This window comes from Scylla paramamosain, chromosome 44 (genome assembly GCF_035594125.1).
Source record: "Scylla paramamosain isolate STU-SP2022 chromosome 44, ASM3559412v1, whole genome shotgun sequence".
In the NCBI taxonomy this organism is placed as follows: Eukaryota; Metazoa; Arthropoda; class Malacostraca; order Decapoda; family Portunidae; genus Scylla; species Scylla paramamosain.
This window is the reverse complement of record NC_087194.1, coordinates 11,083,755-11,096,970: the sequence shown is the minus strand read 5'-3', so window position 1 is coordinate 11,096,970 and position 13,216 is coordinate 11,083,755. Positions and strand designations below refer to the sequence as shown.

Here is a 13,216-nt window from a genome sequence, read left to right as displayed (position 1 = left end):
TTCCTTATCAAAAAATGATAAAGGAGTAGCCCAACAAACCGTCACTTCTTTGCTGGTTGCCATGGTGACTGCAGCAGATGTAAACAAATTCGTGTTTCTCATACATTTTTTTCTGTCAGTGATGTGCTGAGTTGGGCAGGAATATGAGATGTAAGCATTGGTGACCACTCATGCTTGCCCACCCCGATGATTGACAACCTTGGTGAACTTTGGATTTTTGAAAGTAAGGACTTCCCCACTATCTTGATTGTCTGGTGCAGTTTGGTCAGGTGATCACCAGCATTGGCAGAAGGTTTAAAAGTATGGCAATTAAGCATATGATACAGCAACATCAGAAAATGTCTGTTTCATATAATTCCCCACTGGAGCTTCTCTATTCCTCTTGATTGCCATTGGTTTATGTGAAATGGACTAGGTTTAAATGTGATAAATGCACCTCAAACATTTCAGATTTAGACAAACTCGATATATGCATCATTAATGCACTCCCCTTGAAAAATCTTTGGTGCCTGAAAAATATTGCATTATAATTTGAGAGATGAAGGGCTACATGATTGTAGTACAATCAGCAAACAATTTATTTTGCATATCTACGGACATAAGTTTTTTTTACTTACTCATGAGGACTATGGTCACATCACAGGTTTCCCTCTCTGTTTAGCAGTCTTAACTCTTTATGATGTGTCACTGGGCTTGCGTATATATATATATATATATATATATATATATATATATATATATATATATATATATATATATATATATATATATATATATATATATATATATACCAATCGGAGTACAAAAAACTATTGAGCTTATGACAACACTAAATCAGTGCCTAATATTAGCCAGCATGAATGAAATATTTTCATATTGTTTATGCAGTTTCTTCAAATGCTGGATGCAGACACTTATTCGTATTTCATTATACCATAATTAATGGCTTATAAGACACATGGACTCAATAAGACGCACCTCAGTTTGGGCAGGCATAAAAAAAAAAAAAAAAAAAAAGGTAAGTAAACAGGTTTAAGCTCTGAATATGAAGTGGAGGGTTTCACCTGACATTTGAAGCCCTCTTATATGTATTCAGATCCTTATTAGATCTCAATATTTTACATTTAAAAAACCTTAATATTTGCTAGGACCTACCAACACTAGTACTTAGACTAATCCTGCTGTGAGATGTAAACAAATGTGGCATAGACAGTGACATTGTCAGAGGCCAGATTGTAATAAAGTTTGTACATCACATTTTTTTATCATCATTCTACACATGATCCTAGTTGTATATTTTAGTACATTTTCAAAGCATAAGGATGTGTGAAAACAGATTCACCTTATTCTCTACAATGTATTTTTATTTGAAATATTCAGTACAAACCATCACCATGAGTCACCCTACTTCATGACACTCTCTTCACTTATAAAATCTTTTATTTTGTTAGGTAGTAAGCTATTTTTTAAGAATGCAATAGTTTCTCATTAGCTTCAAGTTTTGTTGAACATGTATGCAAGGTAAGAATCTTAAAAGATAGGTACAATTCCAGTTGTATGAAGGTGTGTCTTACCTCAAGGAATAATGGCATCATACTAAGAAACGCAGTGAATCCTGCAGTTGTCACCAGGTTTGGTTTGCAACCAACTGCAAGTTTGTTTTGGTACATGAAATGTAAGAGTCATCACCTAATTTCTTCCTGACTGGTGTTATTTTATGTGAATTACTAGTAAGTATGACCTGTTATGCATTGTTATCTTGTAAAAAAGAATTGTTTTTGTGGTATAGAATTGATCATCACTTTGTTTATGTGTGTGAAGATGTTTGGGATTTGATCTAAGGGCCACTGTTGCCACAGACTTACCACTGGCCACTGTCCCAAAGCTGAACCTTTGTCTTATAAGATGCAGGCTCATTTTCTGAGACATTTTTGGGGGAGAAAAAAGGTGCGTTTTATGTCATCAAAAATAATATTTTGCTCATTCGTAGATATCATTTGCAAGACTTCCAAAATAATGTTAATGATTGCATACATATTTTAAACATTTACAACATGCATTCTGGAGCCAGTTCCCACCCAGTCCTTCTCACCACCTCTCCCACCACACTGCTCTTCTCCACTCAGTGTTATTACTCCACATCCACAGGCCATCACTAGCAGACCTCTTGGGTGGTTTCCAAGACCCCAGCTTGGCCTTCAAGACACTTAACCATACCAGGGTCTTCCTCCAGCAGCTCACCAGAATATAACTGGATAACTTGCCTGCTGCCAGCACCTCCAGGCCTCAAGAGGTTGTGGCACCACAGCCTGCACAGCCCCTCAAATCCCCAACAAGAACAAGAACACAACAGGGTAGTGGGAGTGATGGCTTCAGGACACACTGCCACTGTACAGGGCAGCTGTTACTCTTGTACATCATGTGCTGCTTACAAGACTGTGCCTAAAAATCTGAGAGGAAAAAGTAAAAGCTCACAGGACTGGTTGACGAGACAGCTAAATGACCCTTATGTGAAGTTGACCAAGCAACATCAGCGCAGGTGAGCCTCAGCCCTCTCTTTTACCCCTTCCTTTCCCACATTAGCCATCTTCCCACTCCCTCCCCAGGAAGGCCCCTATGATCATTAGCCAATGCAAGACACTGCAATAGAGTGACAGTGTATACCTGTTTTTTGGGGCCACTTCTTGGTAAATATGTTGATCATGATAATTTTTCAGACTGAGATGAATTTTTTTACTGCTCAAAATAATATGCTTTTTCAAAAGGAGATAGTGACATTGAATAATCTTAGCTATAGCAGCTCCTCATGAAGCAGCTAAATTATGTGGATATTGATGATGAATACATACTGTACAATATGGGTGTGAGGGTTGTTTTAGGGTCACTCACGGTTACATTAGTGACGTGATCCATCGTACACTGCTTCACAAATTGTAAGTCCATGCTGACAGGGTTTACTTGGAGAGATATAGTGTGATGCATGTGTTCGTATGTTTGTTTCCAGTATGTAATGATGCATGCTCTCTTGCATCTCTTTTGTTCAGCAAATGAGAACTGTACTTTTAATGACATTAGAATGTCGTTAAATGTCACTTACTTCCAGGCAATGCATCATTTATTTTCAGCCAGTCACCATGTGTATATGTTGCAGCCACAGCAGTCAGCTAGTTACCCACAAGGGTACTCAGTGTCACAATGGCAACTGAGTGTAGTGCACACAAATTTAAATATTTGGATTTTATCATGCAGTTCCATAAGCAAGGCATACAGTTCTTAAGATTGCACAGTGTTTTGCCAAAATTAGTTGAGTGCTGAACAATCGATGGCACCAGTACCCTTTGAGGATGAGGAAGAGGAGGTCTGCAAACCACACCTTGGACTCTTTATTTTTTCTATTAAGGTTTAGGTCTGGTTATGTTAGGTTAATGTCCTTAACCCATAAACTGCAACATTTATCATATGATGAACAGCATGTAACTGTGACTTACATCATATGATATGAAGGCTCTTTTTAATCTTGGCAGCCTGTATTTTGCACCCATATGTCTTGAAATGATGTTTGGGAACTCAGAGTGAGCGAGCCCACACTCTCTCTCTCTCTCTCTCTCTCTCTCTCTCTCTCTCTCTCTCTCTCTCTCTCTCTCTCTCTCTCTCTCTCTCTCTCTCTCTCTCTCTCTCTCTCTCTCTCTCTCTCTCTCTCTCTCTCTCTCTCTCTCTCTCTCTCTCTCTCTCTCTCTCTCACTTCCTTGTGTGTGTGTGTGTGTGTGTGTGTGTGTGTGTGTGTGTGTGTGTGTGTGTGTGTGTGTGTGTATTTACCTAGTTGTGTGTATCTAGTTGTGGTGTACGGGAGGGGAGTAATCTCATAGTACAGCGTCTCTATATCTATCAGTTTGGTTTTAAAAGCACTGACAGTTTCGGCATTGACAACGTCTTCACTGAGTTCATTCCATTTGTTCTCATTTCAGTGAGGAAAACTATACTTCTTAATGTCTCTTCTACAGTTAACTTTCTTCAACTTCTTGCTGTGACCCCTTGTACTCTGTGTGTCTAAATTTATAAAAACCTTCTTTCTTCACATTTTCCATACCATTTATCATTCTATAGATGTTTATTAAATCTCTCTCTCTCTCTCTCCTATTTTCAAGGGTAGGAATTTCCAACATTCTTAATCTCTCTTCATAGGTCAATTTACTCAACTCTGAAACCATCTTAGTGACTGCTCTTTTTGCTTTTTCTAATTTTATAATATTCCTCTTTGTATGATGAGACCACACCACTGCTGCATATTCCAATCTTAGTCTTATCATGGAAATCAACAACTTTTTATCATTTCTTCTTCCAAATATGAGTGCCATTCTTTTTCTTTTTAACAATTTCACTGTCTCCAGTAATTTTATCAATGTGTCAAATTTTCAGTAACTGTTACTCCCAAATCTACTTCCTCTTTTGACTTCTTTAACTTCACACCATCCATATCATAATAATATTGTATTCTTTTCTTACTCTTACCAAACTCCATTACTTTGCATTTACTGAAATGGAATTCCATTTGCCAAGATTTACTCCATCTATTTATCTTATTTAAATCATCTTGCAGTACCATACAGTCATTTACATTATCTATCCTTCTCATCAGTTTAGCATCATCTGCAAATAAGTTCATATAACTATCTGTTTCTTCATTTATGTCGTTCACATATATTACAAACTTTATCGGTCCTAAATCTGACCCCTGTGGGACACCACTAGTTACTTTTAGCCAAGATGAATTCTGTTCTTGTATTACAGTTCTCATCTCTCTATCATCCAGATAATCCTCCATTCACTCCAGCTGTCTTCCTCCAAATTTTCCATAATTTTTTAATCTTCCTTAGCAATCTTTGGGATGTACTTTGCTTTCTTCAAGTCTAAATAGACACCATCCACCCATCCATCTCTCTCCTGCACAATATTAGCTATCCTTGAATGAAAGGACAGTAAGTTTATGGAGCATGATCTTCCCCTTTTAAATCCAAATTGACAATTTACTAAAACTTCATCTTTTTCCAGGTGTTCCATTTATCTTTCCTTTATTGTTCTTTCACATAATTTTCCTTCAGGAGGAGGCAGTAGACACCTGCTAAAACAATAATTACTCCCAGTGAGGTCTAAAGCACTGGATCAGGGGGTACTGTGAACTTATCATTAAACCTACCTGTGATCTCACTGAACTTTTCCTTTTGTGTCTCACAACACAAGGGGGCAGTCACAGCCTGCCCTATAAAGACAACTCTCTTCCTCCACACAAAACTACAAGCACCTAATAACACACACAACCTTCACTCAAAATTTCAAAATTCATGGCAACTCCTACACCAGCTTTGGAGTCCTCATCTGGGGAGGAGACCACAAATGTCCCCTGGTTGGACTGCTCTGCTGATGACGCCCCTAAGTATCTTGACACCCCCTCAATTTTTTCTTCATTTACTTCTGCAACATTTGTGATCTAAGATCTAATTTTCAGTCTGTAGAACACCACCTCTCCTCTTCTAAACATCATCTTCTTTTCCTCACTGAAACTCAGGTGCCTGAGGCAACTGACAGTAGCCCTTTTTCAGTTCCCTCCTACTTTCTCTATCCTCATTTTCAATCCAAAGCTGGATGTTGCATTTATGTGCGCAACAATTTAACCTGCTCTCGTGCCCACGCTCTTGAATCTTACGAGTTTTCCACTATCTGGCTACGACTACAGAGTCACTCTCAAACTAAATTTATCTGTGCTCTATATCTCTCACCTAACTCCTCTGACTATAAGAAATTCTTTGACTACTTAACTTCCAAAGTGGAGCACATTCTGACACTCTTCCCTTTTTGCAGAGATCTCCATTCTTGGAGACTTCAGTGTTCACCACCAGCTTTGGCTTTCCTCTCCCTTCACTGACCATCCTGGTGAACTAGCCTTCAACTTTGCTATGCTCCACGACCTAGAGCAATTGGTGCAACACCCTACTTGTATTTCTGACCGTCTTGGAGATATGCCCAACATTCTTGACTTCTTCCTGACCTCTAATCCTTCTGTTTATGCTGTCACCCTCTCTATTCCATTGAGCTCCTCCGATCACAGTCTCATATCTGTATCTTGTCCTATCACTCCAATCCCTCCTCAGCATCCCCCTAAGCAAAGGTGCCTCTGGCATTTTGCCTCTGCTAGTTGGGGGGACCTGAGGAGGTATTTTGCTGATTTTCCTTGGAATGACTACTGCTTCCGTGTCAGAGACCCGTCTTTGTGTGCTGAATGCATAACAGAGGTGATAGTGTCTGGCATGGAGGCATACATTCATTCCTCTCTCTTTTTCTCGGACTAAACCTTCCAAACCTTGGTTGAACACAGCTTGTTCTCGTGCTATACATGATAGAGAGGTGGCCCACAAAAGGTACTTAGGCCTTCCATCACCAGAATCTCATGCACTTTATATTTCTGTCCGGAACCATGCCAAGTCTGTTCTCCATCTAGTCAAAAACTCCTTCAGTAATAGAAAGTGTCAAAATCTTTCAAGATCTAACTACCCTCATGACTCTCTGACATCTAGCCAAAAATATCTCCTGGCATCTAGCCAAAAATATCTTCAATAACTTTGCTTCTTCTTCTTCTTTCCCTCCTTTATTTCAACCAGATAGCACCACTACCATCACATCTATTTCTAAAGCTGAACTCTTTGCTCAAACCTTTGCTAAAAACTCTACCTTGAACGATTCTGGGCTTGTTCCTCCCTCTCTTCCATCCTCTAACTACTTCATGCTACCTATTAAAATTCTTCACAATGATGTTTTCCATGCCCTTGCTGGCCTAAACCCTTGAAAGGCTTATGGACCTGATGGGGTCCCTCCTATTGTTCTCCGAAACTGTGCCTCCGTGCTTGCACCTTGCCTAGTCAAACTCTTTCAGCACTGTCTGTCAACATCTACTTTTCCTTCTTGCTGAAAGTTTGCCTACATTCAGCCTGTTCCTAAAAAGGGCGACTGTTCTAATCCCTCAAACTACTGTCCTATTGCTTTAATTTCCTGCCTATCTAAAGTTTTTGAATCTATCCTCAACAGGAAGATACTTAAACATCTGTCACTTCACAAACTTCTATCTGATTGCCAGTATGGGTTCCGTCAAAGCCGCTCTACTGGTGATCCTCTGGCTTTCCTTACTGAGTCTTGGTCATCCTCTTTTAGAGATTTTGGTGAAACTTTTGTTGTTGCCTTGGACATATCAAAAGCTCCTGATAGAGTCTGGCACAAAGTCTTGATTTCCAAATTACCCCCCTATGGCTTCTATCTTTCTCTCAAGTTTCCTTTCTGACCGTTCTATTGCTGCTGTGGTAGACGGTCACTGTTCTTCTCCTAAATCTATTAACAGTGGTGTTCCTCAGGGTTCTGTCCTGTCACCCACTCTCTTTTTATTATTCATCAATGACATTGTAAATCAAATTTCCTACCCTATCCACTCCTACGCTGATGATACCACCCTGCACTTTTCCATGTCTTTTTATAGACATCCAACCCTTCAGGAGGTAAACATTTCATGCAGGGAAGCCACAGAACGCCTGACTTCTGATCTTTCTAAAATTTCTGATTGGGGCAGAGCAAACTTGGTATTGTTCAATGCCTCAAAAACTCAATTCCTCCATCTATCAACTCAACACTACCTTCCAGACAGCTATCCCCTCTTCTTCAGTGACACTCAACTGTCCCCCTCTTCTACACTGAACATCCTTGGTCTGTCCTTTACTTATAATCTGAACTGGAAACTTCACATCTCATCTCTAGCTAAAACAGCTTCTATGAAGTTAGGTGTTCTGAGATGTCTCTGCCAGTTTTTCTCATCTCCCCAGCTGCTAACTCTGTACAAGGGCCTTATCCGTCCATGTATGGAGTATACTTCACATGTCTGGGGAGGTTCCACTCATGCCGCTCTTCTAGACAGGGTGGAATAAAAAAGTTTTTGTCTCATCAACTCCTCTCCTCTAACTGACTGTCTTCAGCCTTTCTCATCGCCGCAATGTTGCATCTCTAGCTGTCTTCTACTGCTATTTTCATGCTAACTGCTTTTCTGATCTTGCTAACTGCATGCCTCCCCTCCTCCCACAGCCTTGCTGCACAAGACTCTTCTTTCTCTCACCCCTATTCTGTCCACCTCTCTAATGCAAGAGTTAACTAGTATACTCAATTATTGATCCCTTTCTTTGGTAAACTCTGGAACTCCCTGTCTGCTTCTGTATTTCCACCTTCCTATGAATTGAATTCCTTCAAGAGGGAGGTTTCAAGACACTTATCCTTCAATTTTTTTTACTTTTCTGGGACTGGCACCTCGGTGGGCTTTTTTTTTTTTATTGGATTTTCGTTGTCCTTGGCCAGTGTCCCTCCTACATAAAAAAAAAAAAAAAAAACACTATTCAAGGACACTGGTCTATATTTTAGTGTATTTTCCTTATTTCCTCTTTTGTATGTTGGTGTAATATTTGTTCTTTTCCAGTCTTTTGGTTCTCTTCCCTGTGATAGTGATGTCATCACTAGACTGTGAATTTTATCAGGCAGTTGTTCTGTACATTCCTTCAATATCTTGTTTGGTACTCCATCTGGATCAGATGCTTTAATTACTTCAAGTTCTTCCATCATCTTAAGTATTTCCTCATAACTGACCTGGACTGCACTCAGTATATATCTCACCAACTTATCCCTTCCAGCATCAAACTCCCCTTCCACGGTAAATAACAATCTGAAACTATTGTTCATAACCTCCACCATGTCCTGTTTGGGTTCATTTATACACTTATCTTTTATATCTCTTTCATAGTTTCTTCTCTCCATTCTTATTATCTCAATGTACTTGTTTCTAGCATCAATATATTCCTCCCATCTGCTCTCAGTTTTCCTCTTCTTCCATCTATTCCAACCATTTGATTTACAATTTGTAGTTTCTTTGCATTATGTATTGAACCATTCTTTACCCTTTCTACATCTCACTCCTCCTTTAGGTACAAATTTCTCCACAGCAGAATTATATTTCCTTATAAATTCATCTCATTTTCTGGAACATCTACATCTTCAAAGTCTTTCCAGCCCATGGCAACAAACTACTTTCTTAATTTTTCAAAATCATCTTTACTATATTTAAATCTTCTTACCTTATAATTTTCATCAGTGATTACATTTTCATTTTTCAAATTAAATTCCATCAACATGTGATCACTTTTACCTAGAGGGCTATCATAGTGTATTGTTTCAATAATTTCCATGTCCTTGGTAAACACTAAATCAAGTCTTGATGGTTTATCTCTTCCACTAAATCTTATATCACAGTCTATCCACTGAGTCATCAAGTTTTCCACTGTTCAGGTTAACAGTCTATTACTCCATGAGGTCTTACTTCTAGTAGTTGTCAGTGTTTCCCACTTTATCTCCTTACAATTAAAATCACCAACAATAACTATATCACTACTTTCCATCACTATCTTTTCAAGACCTTTTAACACATCTACCAACATCTCTTCGTGCTCTTCTTTTTGCCAAGCATTGGTCACAGGTGGCACATACACTCCTACATAATTCATTATCCTTTCTTTTTCACTTCTAATCATCACTTGTAGAATTTCAGACTTGTCTTCACTTTTTATTACCCTCTCCACTTCAACACACTTTTTAATCAGAATGATCACTCCCCCCTCCTCCCTTGTTACTTCTGTTTTTCATCCATAAATCATATTTACCAGTGTCAGGAGTTCCCCATTCATTTTTCCATTTTGTCTCACATAATACAGCAACATCCGGTGCGGTTCTGTTTAATAACTCATTTAATTCCATCTTTGTTGACATTAATCCATTTACATTAGTATAACATACTGTTTGATGTACCATTTCTTTATTCTCATGTCTCTTACTCTTCAGAAAAACTTCTCTTTTTGTTGTTTGTCTTTTTGTTTAGCCTCATTTATCAGCTCCTTTTGCTTCAACCTTTCAATCTCATCCATATCCCTGTTTATCCATACATTTTTATATTCTTCATCTCCAGACAACCTCCAAGACCCACTAATTACCTCTTCTGCTTGTACCTACATTGCAAACTTTGTGTGTGTGTGTGTGTGTGTGTGTCAGATATACACACAGCTCTGCAACACACACTTGTGCACACACACACACACACACACACACACACACACACACACACACACACACACACACACACACACACACACACACACACACACACTGCACCCAAATCAGGCAGTTAAAAAATTAAAGACCTGTTGTTGTTTGAGATCCCTTACCACTCCCCGTACTCTCCTTTTGTCTCATCCCACAGGCATTGTCCATGATGCTTCCTGTGTTGTGGTTCCATCATGGCAGGCATGGAAGTGCCTCTCACTGCATCACCGCCTCATGATCATTGAGAGCATGGACACAGACACTGAGGTGCGGCGCCTCTCCCCCATCACCCTCATTGCCAACACAAGCCACTTTTTTTTATCTTGTCCTTATAAATCTATTTACCAGATTGTCAGTTCCACATGGGATTTTTTGTGAGTGTTACTAATGCCTCCTCCTCCTCCTCCTCCTCCTCCTCCTCCTCCTCCTCCTCCTCCTCCTCCTCCTCCTCCTCCTCCAGGCCCTAGTGGGTACGTGGACCTCCTCAATGGACAGATGGACAGAGGCTGGTGTGCTGGCTGCATGTATCAGGAGCAAATCTCAACCTTCTTCTCTGTTGTGGCAACAGGGATGACATATGAGATGACCATGACCAGCATGCCCCTTCAGGTACTGCTGTGGTGCTTGTAATGGTGTTGCAGTGGTTGTAATGGTGGTAGTAGTAATAGTAGACAGTGATTGTAGCTATGGTAATAGTAGTTGTAGTAATTTTCAGTGGTATAATAATAATAGTAATTGGAGATAAACAGCAGGCAATTTACACCAATCTTTTTGACGCATAACCTAACATCATTTAACCCAGCCTAACCTCACAACCTAGCACAATCTCACCCAACACTAAGCCAACCTAATCTAACCTAACCCAATCAATTATTATTTCAGGAACTGCATCTCTAACCTAACCTCACCACACTGACCCTCCACTCACATCACATCTTCAGGTGCTGCGTCTGCACCTGCCACACAGTCCATCCTCTGAGGCCGTTGTCCTGCTCATCTTCCCAAAGCCTCAGCGTTATGACACCTATGTGGATGGTGTCTTTGTTCCCCTAGCCAACCTCAACACCTCTGCAGCCGGCTACAAGCTGTTGCCTGAGAACCCCACCCATCCTCAGGCTTTCCTTCCCATGTTGGACAATGTAAGGGATGGCTGTGTGCTGTGTTGTGTTGTGTCGTGTTGTGTTTGGAATGTAAGGGATGGTTGTGTGTTGTGTTGCATTGTGTTTGGAATGTAAGGAATGACTGTGTGTTGTGTTGTGTAGGGAATATAAGGAATGGCTGTGTGTTGTTTTGTGTTGTTTGAGGCACTGGAGCTCTGTACTTTGCCCTGTCAGTTTGGGGCAAAGGACCAACTGCTCTGCCTTGTCTCTTCCTGCTGGTAACAGAACAACCACTCAGCCTTGCCTCTCCCTGTCAGTTTTGTCATGCCTCCCTATCTGTTTAGTTTTGTCATGCCTCTCACTGTCAGTTTTGTTATGCCTTTCTCAATTTTGTCATGTCCCCATGTCAGTTTTGTTGTGCCTCCCTGTCAGTTTTGTCAGGCCTCCCTCTCAGTCTTGTCATGTCTCCATGTCAGTTTTGTCAGGCCTCCCTGTCAGTCTTGTCATGTCTCTCCCTGTCAGTTTTGTCATAGCTCTCCCTGATAGTTTTAGGCAAGGGAAACACTATTATGCCATGTCTGTCTCTGTCGCCACCTCTCCAGCTCACCCAGACCCTCCCCTGCAGGCAATGGGGACCAGCTTCTTCCAGCGCAGTGCTAAGTTGGTCCATGTGGTGCTGTGCGAAGGCCACATCCTTGACATCAAGACCACACCCATGATCACCCTCACCAGTGGCCTCATGGTGAAGGAAGATGAGTTTTATGAGCAGAACGTGGTGTTGAATCTGGCCAGCCTGTTTGAGGTATCCCCAGACAACATCAGGGTCATCAGTGTTATGCAGGAGCTCTCCAAGAGACAGCAGGGAAGGCTGGAGGTGGGCACAGTGAGGATGCATGTTGGGTCTGGTCTGTGTTGAGTCTGACTGTGGTGGGTGCAGCTGTGTTCAGTGTGGCTGTGTTGAGTCTGGCTTTGTTGGATCTGTGTGTTGTGCGTGGCAGTGTTGGTCTGTGTTATGTGTGACCATGTTGTTTGTGGCTATGTTGGGTGTGGCTGTGTTTGGTGTGGCTGTCTGGGCTGCCTGGTCTCCCTTACTAGTAGGAGCTCAACATGCAAGACTTATTCTCAAATGTTTGGGAGTTTCAACTAATTGGAGATCTAATGGAATTTATCTGAGTTTTCAAGGTAATTTTTATGACACTTGTGATAGGGAATGATTTCACTATGAAAGGGCAGGATCAAACCAGTTTATGCTGTGAGGCTTTGCTGTGGAAGTATGTGGACAGCTGTGGTGTGCCTAAGCTCTTGGGATGTAGCAGGGTGGTCCACAAGACTGTCCCATTACACTAGGAGCCAACGGAGCTAAGAGTGTGAGTGATGTGTGCAGGAATGTGTGGTGCTTTGTGTGGGCCATCCTATGTGAGATTGCCAGCCTGGTATATAGATAGATAGATAGTGGTAGTTTAACAAGGACTGTGCCAAATGAATGGGAAAGTTGCCTATGAGATTCTTACTATTCATTATATCTGAAAATAATTACTAAAGAGAACAAAATGTTTAAGAATACAACTTAAATTTACTTAGGCTGAAGTGGCCAGCGCTCACACTACAAGCCTGAATGGTGAGGAGGAGGAGGGAGCAATTGGTGGGGAGGTGATTCCCTACAAGAAGCTGGTGCAGAGTCTGGAGAAGGCCGTCAATAGATTCCAGGATGGATCATGCAGCAACTGTGCCTCTCTCTCTTGGTAAAGTGAACCTCTGCTCTTTGTTCCTTTGTGATCTTATGTTGTCTCTTCCTCCAATGCTTCCTCTTAAGGCAAACACTACTCTGTCTCTTTACTGCCTTAAGTCATCTCTCACTCCTGTAACTCCTTTTGGTAAAATAACACTGTTCTCTGCCCCTTTACTGCCTTGAATCATGTCCTCCTGCACTTTGTCATCAGCTGAAC

General features: G+C 40.9%; 1 protein-coding gene across 6 annotated transcripts in view; it reads left to right on the top strand.

Moving 5' to 3' along the window:
* The window catches only part of LOC135094082 (uncharacterized), a 33,745-nt gene that overhangs the window by 20,344 nt on the left and 185 nt on the right, over nucleotides 1–13,216 (top strand). For 2 of the 6 annotated variants that reach the window (XM_063993851.1, XM_063993854.1), the window contains exons 2-8: nucleotides 120–223; nucleotides 2,149–2,539; nucleotides 10,328–10,437; nucleotides 10,631–10,779; nucleotides 11,112–11,309; nucleotides 11,896–12,144; nucleotides 12,852–13,012. In XM_063993851.1, the coding sequence (XP_063849921.1) occupies nucleotides 10,666–10,779; nucleotides 11,112–11,309; nucleotides 11,896–12,144; nucleotides 12,852–13,012 (722 nt within the window). In that variant the 5' untranslated portion in view covers nucleotides 120–223; nucleotides 2,149–2,539; nucleotides 10,328–10,437; nucleotides 10,631–10,665. Of the gene's footprint in view, nucleotides 1–119; nucleotides 224–805; nucleotides 1,731–2,148; nucleotides 2,540–10,327; nucleotides 10,438–10,630; nucleotides 10,780–11,111; nucleotides 11,310–11,895; nucleotides 12,145–12,851; nucleotides 13,013–13,216 lie in introns of those variants that run through there. The other 4 variants (XM_063993853.1, XM_063993855.1, XM_063993856.1 and 1 more) reach the window with 3 other exon arrangements.